Source organism: Saimiri boliviensis, chromosome 10 (genome assembly GCF_048565385.1).
Source record: "Saimiri boliviensis isolate mSaiBol1 chromosome 10, mSaiBol1.pri, whole genome shotgun sequence".
Classification (NCBI taxonomy): domain Eukaryota; kingdom Metazoa; phylum Chordata; class Mammalia; order Primates; family Cebidae; genus Saimiri; species Saimiri boliviensis.
Window position 1 is genome coordinate 58,332,042 of NC_133458.1, and position 15,464 is coordinate 58,347,505.

At 35.0% G+C, this 15,464-nt stretch overlaps 1 protein-coding gene across 4 annotated transcripts in view; it reads right to left on the bottom strand.

Moving 5' to 3' along the window:
* The window catches only part of HGF (hepatocyte growth factor), a 77,078-nt gene that overhangs the window by 39,090 nt on the left and 22,524 nt on the right, over positions 1–15,464 (bottom strand). For all 4 annotated transcript variants that reach the window (XM_010344827.3, XM_074379325.1, XM_074379323.1 and 1 more), the window contains 2 exons: positions 13,351–13,471; positions 11,742–11,860 (listed from right to left, as the gene is read on the bottom strand). In XM_010344827.3, the coding sequence (XP_010343129.1) occupies positions 11,742–11,860; positions 13,351–13,471 (240 nt within the window). The remainder of the gene's footprint in view (positions 1–11,741; positions 11,861–13,350; positions 13,472–15,464) is intronic.

Genomic DNA, 15,464 nt, shown 5'->3' on the forward strand with positions numbered 1-15,464 from the left:
TTAAAAGGTGGTAACTCTAAAACAGGTAAAAGGTCAATATGCTATATTTCATATCTAGTTATAAAACTGATGGGAAAGCAGACAAAAAATAAATGTCCTTGGGCATCTATCAATTCATTCACTTAACATACTAAAAGAAAAATTTTTAGGCACAAGTTCTAGGGCAACAAACTTGTGACCTCAGTCAAGACTAAGTCATGACAATGGAAGGAAGTTCAGAGTTAGGGCAGCCAGTGCAAACACACTTCCTCTAATCTCATAGACTTCACTGTCTGCCTCAGGTACCACAACTCTTTTACTTTCCTATTCAATTGTATGTGTTTTGTTTTGATTGTTTACTACTGAACCATTCATCTCAGACACTGCTCTTGTACTGAGCACATAACTCACAGATCCAGTCTTGATAAGTCCAGATGTCAATCAGAGCCATCTTTGGCTAGATATGGGCCCATTCATTGCATCTCACTGAGAAACTAATTCAAGGCTCTGCCCATGAAAAATTAACACGCCACTCCTTGGACACTAGTATGATCTACCAGATATGAATCAAAACAATAAATAAGAAGAATATAATATTCAGACATGATTAAGGATTTGAACATCATTCGATGAAATTTCTAAATATGGAAGCAGCTTCAAAAGCCAAGGATGCTGTGAAGGTAACTTCCTATTGTAAAGATATGCCTGGGTAGTGGTGAGAGAGTAAATATAGTTGTCTACATTGTCAGTGTAAGATTAAATATCAACTATCATTTCTAGAGCATGTTATTAGTCAAAGGTGATTTGAATTTCAAAGTAATTTTTCCATAAATAACATTTTAAAGTTACACTCTTGCAGAAATGACCCATGATAGTTCTAATCTGAAGCAATATTAGAGCCTTAAACTCAGAAACAAGTGGATATATACCTTATCAAAAGGGAGATAGTAAGGTAGACATAAATGATCACAGTTCATTAAAATATCAATACCTGGTAGGTTCAATGAGTAGCTGTAAGCAATCATATGATAATCAGGAAATATTAAGAGAAATGATAAAATGTAAATACTGATAAAGGATAAACATATTGCTTATTTGAGAGCAAAGTTTAAAATTTTAAGAACCTCTGTGAAATTGAAGATCTATATTATCAAAATCCCAAGTCAAAGAAAAGACTACTTGCTTAAAAATATTCAGGAACATAGTTCAGTGTTGATTTATACACTAAAACTTTAATGTAATTTCAGACATGTATTGTTAGTGCTAATTCTCTACTTCAACTGGTGGTTTCCAACCACCAGATTTAATTAAAGAATCTTTCACTTTTCAAAGTAGCAATGATATAAATCTCATCATTTGAACTATTATGTTGAACAGTTGTTTTTCTAAACGTATTAGCATATTTTAAAGCATTTAAGATAAACTTGAGTCACTAAACATTCATTTTAAAAAAGTATCTTAAATGGTTAAATAAAAACCAAAATGCTCAATTTGGGTTAAATAATTTAGACTATTTAATATATTTTAATTTGGAGGTAGAAAACAAAACCTTTTAGAGTTTTTTAAACTACAAAATACAAAGAATTACTTTAATATAAATATTATGTTTTTTACCAAATAAATATAACTTTTTCTTTAGGCTTTAAGATGTAAAGAATCTACATAATAGCATTATTATTTTTCATCTTTTAAGAAACATCCATAACTTTAAAATATGTATAACTCTAATAACTTAATAGTTTTCTTTTTCTCGTGTTTTAATTCATTGGAAATATTTATCATTATTTTAAACACAAACTAGAGTATTTCGCTAGTATTTTTTTTTAACTCTAAAATACCCACTGAAATTAGTGCATTGTATTTGTTCCCTTTGACATTCAACTGCTAGGAGTCACCCCATAAATAAAAACTACATAATTCTGGTGGCAATGTATAGAATAAATAATACGGATGAATAAAGATATATTAGTATGACAAGGTAACTAAATAGTTTTCATCAATAAATAAGAGTTATTATGAGTCTCCATGAAGCCATTTAATAAATATCTGATGAGGACCATGATGAATGATTTGTCCATAGACCATTTAACTGTGATATAAATGTTTGATCTCTGCTGCTCACATACTTACTATTCAAACAAAATTAATTATTCCTCAATGACAGTAAAACAAACTCCTCCTGCAGCCCTGCTGTATAAATATCAAAACTGGGTGCAAAAATAAAACAAATGTTTCACGACAATTGATTTGGAAAGGGCTATTAAATGTTGGGAAAGGCATTCCTTTGTACTTAATACTTTAACATGAGAGCTGAGTAAGGGAGGGTTTTGAAAAATCTCCATTGGCCAAACTAAAATGTCAGAAAAGCACAGAAAGATCCCCAAATTTCACCTGAAGTTGATTGATTAGACAAAGCAACTGGTTTTTAAAATACAGCATCCCCACATATACAAATATTTTTGCAAGCATATCTACCAAGTTCACTCTGAAAATACCTGGAACTCTTCTGAGAGTTCCTACAAATAAAACCTTTTACCAGGGGTTTCAGTAGTGGCTACCCCTTAGAAGCAGAGGCAAAGATATTTATGTAATCTTCAGTGGCCTATGAGAAAAGGAATGCTTTCCTTTGATGATTGACACAAAATTTTCTGTTTGGAAATGCTTTAAGGAAAACAACTTTTGCTATAGAAATTTTTCACTGTCTTGTTTGAATATGATCAAATACAATGAGTGCCTCTTGGAACATTAATTTCACTTTGCTGGTGTGGTTGTGCAAAACCACAACTGTGGTGTGATCTGATTGTTACAAAGTTTGGAAGGGAATTTTAAGATTTAAATAGATTTTTTCTTGAGACAAACAGTATTTACTGTTGTCTAATTCTTGGGATAAGCATCTTGCCTCCCAACAGAAACCAATAGAACAAGATCACTAATAAAAAAAAAAAAATCTGATTACTTTTCTCTTTGAAGGACTGGCCAAAGCCTTTCAGAGAGGCCACAGGGCCTTTATGGAGGTCTGAATGGTAGCTGGAAAGAAGTGCGTAAGGATATTACAAACAGCAACACCCAGGGCTCTGTAAGCTTCATATGAACGATGAGTAAATTCTTATGTCTGCAGTTTCTACCACCCCCAGGCTGCCCCAAACATCCCCACCAAAAGAAAACCCAGATTGTCGAATGGAGACAAACTATTGCTTCTCTTTTCCCTATAGGTAGAATAAGTCAATTCATAGGCTGGTAGACAAATACCGGATTATCCCTTGGAGTAGTTCAACCTAACCAACTGCTTCTTTCCAGCTACTGAAGAGCAACTGAAACAGAATTTACTTTATGACGGTCCCTTGAGATTGAGAACAGTGTGTAATAAAGCCACTCTCCCATCAACAGTACTTGTGTTCTGTGGGCCATGAAGACCAGGATCAAGCTCATTATAAATTTAAGGAGCTTCTTCTTTTAAAATTGACATGGGAAAGTAGTAAAGACCTCCAAAATACAAACCTCAAATTGCTTGCATGTCTGCTTTCCATGTAAAGCCAGGATTCATATCTGAAACTTTTCCCTGGACTTTATCCAAGCTTTTTCTGGTACAAAATGCTCAGGAGACAAGACTTTCATGAAAGGTCTTCAATTCCATAGCCTTATTCTTTAGAAGATAATTTGGAAGAGACCTCCAAGTAAAAGATTTTTCCCCTGAGAAAGGGTATGGATAGCATTGGTTTTTCCTGACTCAGCACACAAGATTTTATTTCTATGAATCTGTATTCTGGACTTGGATAAATTAGTAAAACTCAAAGAAACAATCAGCTTTCTCTAAGAAAGAAAATAATTTGTAAAAATTATTTTGTAATTGTATACAATTTGTAAAAATTATTTTCTCATCATACAAACATACTGAATCTTAAAAGATGACTGTTCTTTTAAAGTGAAATGTTCATTGGTTACTAAGGGAAAGAATTTTTTTTTGTATTTGTTTCCAATGGCAACATACCTATATTAGTCTGCTCATGCTGCCATAATATAATACCACAGATTTGTTGATTTAAACTAAAATAATTTATCTTTTCACAGTTCTGGAGGCTGAGAAGTTCAAGACCAAGGTGCTAGCCAATTGGGTCTGCAGTGAGGGCTCTCTTCCTCGCTTGCAAATATTCACTTTCTTGCTATGTCCTTACAAGATAGAAAAACAGAGTTTTCTTCTTTCTCTTGTTATAAGGCCACCAATCCTGCCAGATTAGGGCCCACTCTCATGACCTCATTTAAAATTAATTACCACTTATAATCCCTATATCCATATATAGTCACAATGGGAGTTAGGGCTTCCACATATGAACTTGGCCGGAGACACAGTTCACTTCATGGCAATACCTCGAATACAAACCTTAGATATCAAAGATCTTCCTAGGTCTTACTTCTAAAGTGTTTCTGGGCACTTAAGTGTAGTGGTTCCTCCTTACCTGCAGTTTTGGTTTCTACCATTTGATTTACCTGTGGTCAACTATTATCCAAAAATATAAATTAAATATTCCAGAAATAAACCATTCTTAAGTTTAAAATTGCACACTCTGTTCTGTTCCCCTCAAATGTGACTCATTCCTCTATCCAGTGCTGTACATGTAATCTGCCCATTTAGTCTCTTAGGAGCCTTCTGGGTTTTCAGGTCAATGGTCACAATTTTGCAGTGCTTATACTCAAGTAACCTTTATTTTATTTAACAATGGCCCCAAGGCACAGAATAGTGATGCCGGCATATTGTTATAATTATTCTATATTACTGTTGTTGTTAATCTCTTATTGTGCCTAATTTATAAATTAAATTTTATCATAGGAATGTATGGAGATAATACACTAAAGGAGCTCAAATGAAGGAAGTGATAACTTAGTTGAAATGTAAATGAGGAGCTGCCAACTAAATAAGGAAGAAAGCAAAACTTTTTTGAAGGCAGAAAGCATGGCTAGGGTAAAGAGACTATAATAAGAACATGGAAAATATGAGGCAAAGGAAGAAAATCAGTGTGGCTGGAACAGAGAGCAAGAGAGCCTGGAGAGAAAGGTGGAGGTATATGAAGTCATATATAAGGTTAGAAATATAGGTAGGGGGTAAAAGATGGTTTTGTTTCATCATTGTCCTAAGATCAAAAGAAACAAATGAAGGGTTTTTGTGTGTAGAGGTGTGGGGGGTGTGTGTGTGTGTGTGTGTGTGTGTGTGTGGTATTCTATAGATGAGGAACGATATAATCAGATTTTTGAAAACATTCTCTTTTGCAAGGAAAAATAGTAGATATAGATACTTCATTCTGAAGGCCATTCATGTTAAAAAAAAAAAAAAAGATACTCTCTTGGATAAAAGAGACAGTGATGGAGTGAAATTGTCTTATTTGAAAGGTATGTATAAGATAAAATTGACAGGACGTGGTGATGCATCAAATGTGAAGAGTGAAGGAGAAGGCTATGTCTAGGATTATGCCAGGCTTTTGGATCTTAAACTGGGTAAATAATGGTACCAATCATGCAAAAAAGACCTTAAAAGGCTGAAGAGACCCTCCCATCCCCCCTTTAGAGGATTCATGAAGAAAAAAGAGTAAAAGATTAATCAATAAGAGAAGAGGTAAATTGCTGGTGCCAAGGGCTGAGGAAAATTGGAGGAGCCCACAGGTAAATACTAGGTAGTGTACTCTTAAGGGGATACAGCAGTCTTACATGTTCTGACATATAGCAAAATGTTGTTCTCAGAGGATCCTGGGACACCTGAGGTTCCTGAGATCCTTTCAGGGGTCCAGGAAATCAAAACTATTTTTGTAGTAATATTAAGACATCGTTTGTTCTTTAAACCATGAAATTTTCAGATAGCACATGATATGCGATATCCCAAAAGACTGATGGCAAAATACAGGACACCCAGCTGTCTTCAATTAAGGTGTCATTAAAGAATTTTTTTTAAATGCTAAATTTAAAAAAGTTGACAATGCCACTGATTTTACTGTTTTTCATTAGAATATATTTATTAATATCCAATGGCCTTATTGCTATTTTAAATGAATTAATAAATGTTTTGAATTTTCTGTTTTAATTTCTAATATGGTAAACATGGATTCATATAGTTCACACAGATAATTTGGGCTTCCTAATAATGTCCAAGAGTATAAAGGTTATCTTCAGTCCAAGAAGATTGTGAACTGATCTCAATACTCAATGTGATTCCTAAGGGGTATCGATCACAAGAAAGCTTTTAAATTGCCAGGGACCTGTTGAAGTTTACTTCATAAAAATACTAATACCACATCTTCTTACTTGTAAGTGGCAGCTAAATGATGAGAACACATGGACACATAGATGCGGAGAGTAGACACTGGGGCCCGCCTGAGAATGGAGGGAGAGAAGAGGGAGAGGATTGGGAAAAACAACTAATGGGTACTAAGCTTAATGCCTGGGTGACAAAATAATCTGTACAACAAAACCCCATGACACAGGTTTACCTACATAACAAATCTACACATGTATGCCTGAACTTAATAAAACTTTAAAAAATACAATAAATTCAACAAATATTATTTATCTCTGAAAAGCAGTGAACTAATATATAGAACCAACCGTTATTCAGGATGTGAAGTTACAATCAGGGAAAACAATAAGAAAATCAGTACTTCATTCAGGCACTGTGCAAGACTTCCAATCTTTTATAAATTTATGATGTCTTAACATTCCATATGCCCAAAACTCTGTTAAAAAGTATATACGCAAAATATTTGTGGGCTGATGACATTTGGGTTTATATCCCCTCCTGAGAATTACAGTGTGAAAAGTCTGAAAAGGCTGTCCCAGAGCACCCTGGCACACATTTGCCAGACAATGAGCAACATTCATTCTTTACTTAGAGTGATACATTGATTGTAACATAGACGCTTGGAAGCAAAGGGACAAGAACAAATTTGTAGTTCATTCAGCTTTTGAACAAATAAAAGGAACAAATGAAAGGAGAGCAGTATTCAAACTTTGACTGGCAGGTGAGAATACCCTAATATCAAGGCAGTGTCATCTTTTGCTTTACTGGTTTGTGTTAAAGCTCTGAATTTTCCATCTTGTTATAGGCCTTGATCTGTTTTATTCACTTCTGTATCCCAGCTACTAGAAAAGCTTTTGACATATAATAGCTGCTCAGAAAATTTTATTGAATGAATGCTATAGAGAAAGGGGCAAACAACCCTCTTTGTGTTCTCAATATGCTGGCTAGAATAGCCAAAGCCCGAGGCTTTGCTATCCCTGTTCACTTGTGACTTTTCTTGACCTTCTGTAGAAGAATGAACTTAGATGTCCTATGAACAAGGATGCCAACCACCTGCATCTCAATATAAGCAGAACTAAACCTCTGATCTTTCTCCTCAAATTAATGCCTCTCTTATATGTACATCATCTACCCAATAACTTGGAAATATTTTAGATGTTTCTCTCTATCCCATTTCCTAGTATAACCAATTTGTCATTTTATACTGTACATTTCACCCTTTGATATTGTTTTGACATTATGATCCTTCCTCACCTTGTTTTTCTCACTGCTTACTGCCTTACAGGGCTGTGTTGTATTTTGTGTTGAATAGCCTTTTATTCCTCACCTCATCATACTTCTCTGAAAGCTTTTTATTCATTCTTGTGACCAAAAGTTTCTAAGAGAAAAATACACACATACATTGAACACATGCACATATATATATAGTGTGTGTGTAGAGATACAATTACTAGTAGTCCATAAATTATAAACAGCATGAATATATGTTTAATGTTTTTTCAAATATCTTTTTGTTTATAGTGTCCCCAGGGTTTTTAAAATAAGGACAATGAGCTACAGCAGCATTCTGGAGGAATGGGAAGGTTGTCTTTGTGCAGTAAAGTAGGAAAGCATGGCAGTGTGGGAGGGCAGGGGTGTTGATGTGCCTGACTTCTGAGAAGCACATGCATCATCTTTAATATGTAATTAAAGTCCTTAATCAGTTGACTATAAGTGAATTAAAAGGGAAATTAACCTAGGCAGGACTGACCTAATTTGGTTAGCTCTTTAAGAGAGAGTCTAGAGGTCAAAAGTTGAAAGCTGGATAGGTACTATCCTGTTGGCCTGAAAGAAGTAAACTGCCATCTTGTAGAGAGGGTCATGTGTCAGAAAAGGTTAGGCAGTTTCTAGGGCCTTTGGGAAAGAATTCACATGGGAGAAAAGGAGATGAAACTTGAGCCCTTTATGGGATCCATGCCCAAAGGGCCCTAGGAGAGTCTTTGTGTTTTCCTGGGTCTCATGGACACCAGTTTGGAGATCAGTATTCTAGACCACAAGTAAGATAAGATCCCTCCCTCTGCTTAATTTTCCAGTGTTTCTCCTAGCAACTGAATGAGCTACTCTTGGGTCCTACTTGATCTGCCTCATATCAACTTAATTTTTCTCAACTTCTTTCAGTTTTCTGTTTTTACCCCTACCCTGCCCATATCAATCACGTTTTACCATGTCTTGAATTACCATACTGCTCCAGCCATCCATGTCTTCACCCCTTTCCTCATTGGCCTAATTGCAGCCATTTGCTAGGAATGAAATAAGGATTGTTAATTCTACAATGGAAAGCACCTCTCTGTAGATGTTAAATAAATGGTGGTAATTATGGTTTCCTAATACAGTTATTCTATAATAAAACAACAGTTTGAAAATTACCCATCAACTTTCTAGAGAGTAAGTGACATAATCATTATCTTTATTCTTTTTTTTTTAGAAACAGAAAATCTAGAATGAGTTCAGCTAGACTGGACTAAGAAAACTAGAAAAGTGGCCCAGCTAATGATACAAATAAAAAATAATAATTATCTGTTACAACCAGTACAAGTAAATACATCAGTTGTCCCCAAGATCCCTACCCACTGGTGTTCACACTGCATAACCTTCTCCCCTTGGGTGTGGATACAACTTTAGAATACAATGAGAGCTATTCTTGCGATTAGGTTATGTTATACAACAAAGTTGTAGAGATTTTGCATATACAATTAAAGTCCCTAATCAGTTGATTATAAGTGAATTAAAAGAGAAATAAACCTAGGCAGGACTTACTTAATTAAGTTAGCTCTTTAAGAGAGAGTCTAGAGGTCAAAAGCCCAAAGTTGGATAGATGTTATCCTGTTGGCCTTAAAGAAGTAAACTGCCATCTTGTACAGAAGGTCATGCGTCAGAGAAGGTTAGGCAGATTCTAGAAGAATTATACCACAGCCTTAAAACCACAAAAAAATGAATTCTGTCAAAACTAGTGAACTTTAAATGCAACGTGTGGAGTTTTAGATGAGACCAGAGATGTGGTGGGCACCTCGATCAGGACTTTGTGTGACCCTAGCATGGAACTCACTTGAGTTATGGTTAGACTCCTGACTCACAAAAAATATGAGATAATAAATGTGTGTTGTTGTTAGACACTAAGGTTTTGGTAATTTGTTATGCCACAATAGAAGATAGATGCACAATTGAATCCACCACCAAATTTTTGGTTTTGCACTATAGGCTTTACTATATATGTGAACCAAAACATTTGAAAGAGTATTCATAAATTATCTCTTATGCTTTCCAGAATGTCAACTTTATTTCATCTACTTCAATAAAAGTATTGTTGCTTATAGCCATATATATTTCATCTATATTTCAACTATATTGACTATTTCAACTATATATATATATATTCAACTATATAGCCATATATATTTCATCTAGATTTCAACTATAATATTTCAACTATAGTTCATCCACTTTAATAAAAGTATTGTTTCTTTATAGCTATATATAAATATAGCCATATATAAATATGGCTATAGACAATAATTTTATTAAAGTGGATGAAATAAAGTTTAAACATATGTATTTTTTAAACAAAACGCTATTTTTAATAAGATATTTCCAAAATATTCCCAAAGCTCAGAAGACTTTTAAAATCTGAGTGATACGGGTTTGATTCACAAATTCTAGTATCATTTTTTAGAATTAACATCCTATAAACAGTATTCTCTGCTTAACAAAGGCATTGAAATTATAGGATGCTACTTGAATAACTAGTCAGCTCCTTTTTAGACAGAAGAGAAAAAAGAAACCTACTTAATAGCTAGAAAGTGTTATAGACATTCTATTTCTTGCCTCTCTCACTCTCTTTTTTTAAAAAAATACCTTAAAGATTGGTTTGGAACTCAAGAGGAGGGCAACATTTGGATCTCTTGCCAGTTTAAGGGGGAATGTGCAGGTGAGCCGGTGTGTGTGTGTGTGTGTGTGTGTGTGTGTGTGTGTGTGTCTGTGTGTATGTGTGTGTGTACTGGTCTTATTCCAGAGAAGATTTATAAGAGTACCTAAAACACACATTCATACACAAATTTAAAAAAAAAACACAGAAGGGAAACAGTTGGTTTATTATACATAATTGGTGTGGAACAATGGAAAGACTAATAAAATGAAACAAGTCAATGAGTGGAACCAACCCAATCTATACAGAGAAACACTATTCTATGAGTCATCTTTTATTTTAAAGGACAAAATAGATGATTCAGTTTCCTTGGAACACAGTGTTTTACTCTGAAAGGCTTCCAGATTCTACAAATTTCATATATGCCAGGTACATCCTCTGTCTATGGGAGTGTTGTCCAAAATATTAAGAGTTGTCTACAACATTTCCTTTTATTAGCAGGTCTAGGTGGAGAGAGATTTACCTTGACAATACCATCCTGTAGATAATATTGAATTAGGTTTGTTCAGCAGAATTTTCCTATTATTCTGCTGTAGTAAAATATACAAAAATCAATCCATGTCCTCTTAATTGTATATTTTACTCTAGGTGCTGGTGCCTGAACTTACGTAGGTTATTTAGGTTTACATATCTGTCCGTATATACATAACTTTATGTTATCAAGCCAATTTATAACATTATTATACCTTACTAAATTTACACAATTCTATTGAATTTAAAGAATTTTAGGATCCAGTTGAAAAAAATAAGACCTGTATTCAAAGAAAAATGAAAACATTATTTAATATTATTTCAGAGTACAGTGAAAATGTGTGAGTTAACCATGGAGGAGAGAATCAAGTTCACAGATTGAAAGGAACAATACAAAACAGGTTTAAAAAAATAGTTTTTATCATGAATTCAGAAAAGCTGGGTATGAGTTGGCATAGAGCAAAAGGATTGTAGGGATTACTAAAAGACAGATTGAAACAGAATGGAGGCTGGGTACAAACACAGCCAGAGAGGTAGGGATCAGCTGTAGAGATTAGAGACATCTGTGACAAACTTCTATTGGACTTATTATTCTAAATTGCGGCCTCTGTCATTCACCAGAAGAGGCTCACCATCAGTTGAGAGCTCATGCTCTGTCTCTGGGGAGGAAAGGATACAGGATTGGAAGGTAAGGATCTAAGGTCCTAGCTGTTACTATCCTAATGACTTTGTGATGCTGCACACATTTTGTCTTTTTCTCTCTCTGTGGATTTTTAAATTTTCTCAATAGCCTTAGAATGTTTAGGCCCTTGGCATAAGTAAAAATGTTTTCTGTGGATGTGTGCATTTGCGTATTTATTTCTGTCAAAACAATCAGTCTCTGAAAATGCAAAATATTGGGTATGATTATGTAACACATTCTTAAAATATTAAAACCTGCCCACATTAAAGCATCAAGTTAAACAGTTGTTAACCTGTCTCACTAATAATCGCCTGCTTAGATCCAGTCTGTGAGAAGAAAAGGAAGCAATAAATTTGACCTTAACTTACCACATGTTTTAATTGCACAGTACTCCCAGCGGGTGTGAGGGTCAAGAGTATAGCACCATGGCCTCGGCTTGCCATCGGGATTGCGGCAATAATTATCATCAAAGCCCTTGTCGGGATATCTGCAAACCACACCAAGAAAAGTGTCACGTAAATCTGCCTTGAACACCACCCACCCCTCAGCTCACAAAATAACTTTCCACTTAGGTTGTCTACACCTAGCTGGGGAAAGAGGACGTTTTCTGTTTTGCCTTACAAGGACTGCTGATCACTGACTACTCTACTAATTTACATATCCCACTAAAGATAAAGTGTCATCCTCTTAGTAATAAGTTAGGTCCATGTGGTACCTTTCCACTAAGTGAGGTTCCAAACTGAGTCTCTTTCTCCTAGAACCCAATTAAGGGCAGATTACAAAAGCATGACCTCATGTAGAATGCTCATTAAGAAAACAAGTCCTCTTCTGGGCTAGGTTTAAAGTTCAGACTAAAAGTTCAGTTTCAATAGCGCCGTTACTAATGACAGCTCAGTTTTGGAAATAGAGCCTTTGGAGGTCATGCCCTCACCTTCACCAGATCACGAGACAAACTTCATCACACCACTTTCTCCACACCCCACCTCCCTTCAAATTAACAGAGTCCTGAATTGGTGACTTGATTTTAATTGCTACCATATCCCTTCTGTTCTCAGTTAAATGACAAGACAAGCATTTATTTAAAAAATAAGCTGGAGTTTTAATTTCACTTAAAATGATAACAACAAACAAAAAAGGATAAAGAAAAAAGAACAAAGAAAAAACACCTAACAGTAATTTCCAAAGAAAGGTGGGGGGCAGAGTTTCCTGTGTAATTATTTGTATTTTTATTCTTTATAATCAAAATAAAGGAATTTCTTCCTTTTTTTCTTTTACCTTGAAAGTTTCATGTAAAATACACAGGCAAAAGTAGACATGATTTTTTGGGGGATAATGATTTAAGCTCAAAATCTACTGCTGGGGAAAAAAGACAGATTTAGTTGCCTGACTTCTCCAAACAGGCTTTTTATATGGGCAATTTCAAAATACACCAGGATAAAGCAACCTGAATAGTTTGTTCTACTTTTTACTCCCTTTTTTTGAGCACACTTATGTCATCCTGTTATGAGCCTGGTCTGCAGTACCTGAGTCTCAGAAGATTTCCTGCAATCAGCAATACCTCTAACCACCGCTAACACTTGCCACCATGGTCATCCCTGAATTGGCCCTGTGGCTTGCTTTGGTTTTGTTTTGTTTCTGCTCAGAGAAAGAGAAGCTTCTTTTAGTGCTTCCACTCTATACCCCGCTGATGATTTTGTGTTCAGGACCATGCTGATTTTAGAAATTCTGACCAGTTAACTATGTATTCAGTGTTCTCATATACCTCATCTTAAATCTCTTTGCCCCTAGACTATTTCCTCCAAACATAATTGCCAGAAATTCTGTCAGAAGAATATTGAACATTCTGAGAGTTCTAAATGTTTTGTTCGTGACCTATCAGGAAAACATAATATAAAGAGAATTTCCACAGCATTGTGTCATAGAGTGAATAACAGTTTGTAAAAGAATCAATGAAAGCATGATTCATTAGTATTTTACCTTTCAGGCAAGAATTTATGCCGGTGTGGTGTCTGATGATCCCAGCGCTGGCAAATCTTGCCTGATTCTGTATGATCCATGAGACCTCGATAATTTTCCCCATTGCAGATTAAGCATTCAACTAATAAAATTAAAGTATGGCACGTTAATTGTTTCTGACAGCAAAATTAAAAACACAACTGTTCCATTTAAAGAACAACACCTGTTTAGCAAACAGATTTTTAGAAAATCCTACACATCATTCTAACTTTATATTAGGGCCCAATGTCCATAAATAGTGACATACACTACTCCCTACAGAACACATCATACAGTTTAAGTGGGATTTTTGTAATTAGTGTCACATAATTTTACTGTAGGGCCACAATGCTGTCTATCTGATTTTTCAATAACTGTCTCAAATGTATCTAGAAAATGAAAATAGAAGACAAATCCTTGGAGATTTTTCCTGTGTTGATCTAAAACACAAAGATCTGAGTATCTATATTGCCAGCACAATAGTGTTTCTCTCTCAATTTGCCCTCCAAACACATCTACAGGAATTACAAAGTTTAACTGAGTTTTTGTCATACTTTTATGGTTAATGCCATAATCAGGACCACATAGATTTAAGAGATTGGCTTCATATAGAAATCTGGTACAAATCAAAGAACACAGGCATTTAAAAAAAATAAATCACAGCTCCTTTCTGTTAGCGAACATCCATGTTGAATAGGCTGGGCAGGTTTGCATTTCTATCTGGCTTAGGATAGAAGATGACCTGCTAATGAACTCCGTGTTCCCACTCTTTTTTAAAATGTATAAGCTGATCTAATTAGGTAGGATCTTACTGATGATTTTGTGAGGTTAATTCATTGTTCTCTTCTGGCTGGCCTCTTATGTCACACTGAAAACTGAATCACATCAATTGCTGAAAGTGAGACTTCTCAAACAGACAGGTTGATTTGTAGCACAGCAAGCATCCTGTGGAATAAATCATTGCTTGGCTTTCCTATGAATCAGGCAAACTTCCTTAAACACATCATTTGTATCTTACAATTACTGACCATCTAACTTTAGCTGAAGTGGGAAGAGGCATCACTGTTTAGTTTTATGCAATGGAATCTAACCTATAGAGTATTTGTAGTAATTTGGGATATAGTATTTGAATAATCACTTTTGAATCTTTGATTGTTATAATCTAACAGGGACATCGACTATTAACTTTCTGAAACATGCAACAACTTGGCTTGATTCATCTAATTTCTTTCATTTACATTAAAACATGAGCTAAGAGGCCAACTCAGCTTCCCCTCATTTGATATTGAGATTCCCCAGACTACAGCCAGTAAGCCCCTGAAATGTAAATGAGCATATCAATGAAGGTGCTCAGGTTGGCCAAGTTCATTGGAGTGCTTAACATAGGTGATGCAATATTACACCTCAGCTTTCCATTTGAATGATTAACAGATTCATTTAGTTTTCTCTTTTTTTAAAGAGTACAAAGTTTGATACCATCAAAGAAAATGATGCAGCATTCATCACTATTTGTTCCTTTGTATTGAATGAAATGTAAATAGAGTACTATGGTCACATATAAAAGATAAGTATTCACATATACAATTTCTACTCTTGTATAGTACTTAGGAAAGAGATTACATCTATTATGCCTTTTGCAGCAAATGCAGCTTGCAATAGTATATCCCTTTCTAATAACAGTGAATATAATTATTTTCTGGGAATCACTGCACTGAGCAATATTATTTTAAAAAAAGCTAAGATGACCACTTTCCATTATGAGTGTAGCAGATCAATGCTTGTTCCAACATGAATGTGCATAAAAACCACCTTGAGATCTTATTAAGAGACAAATTCTGAGTCAGTGGGTCTGGGCTGGGACATTAGTAACAAGCTCCCGAGGGTTGCTGCTGCTGCTGGTGCTCGGACCTCACTTTGCTTTGCAACTTTCTAGATAACGGGATCTATTCTCAAAGTTCTAACGATTTGGCAGTAATGGTTTTTTAGGAGAGACTAGATTTTACTGGGACCTTGAATGGATGACAGTTGGATAAATTATAAAGGGAAAAAATAACATAAAATCAGAAGCATAAGTATGCTATTGTTGGTAGTCAAGT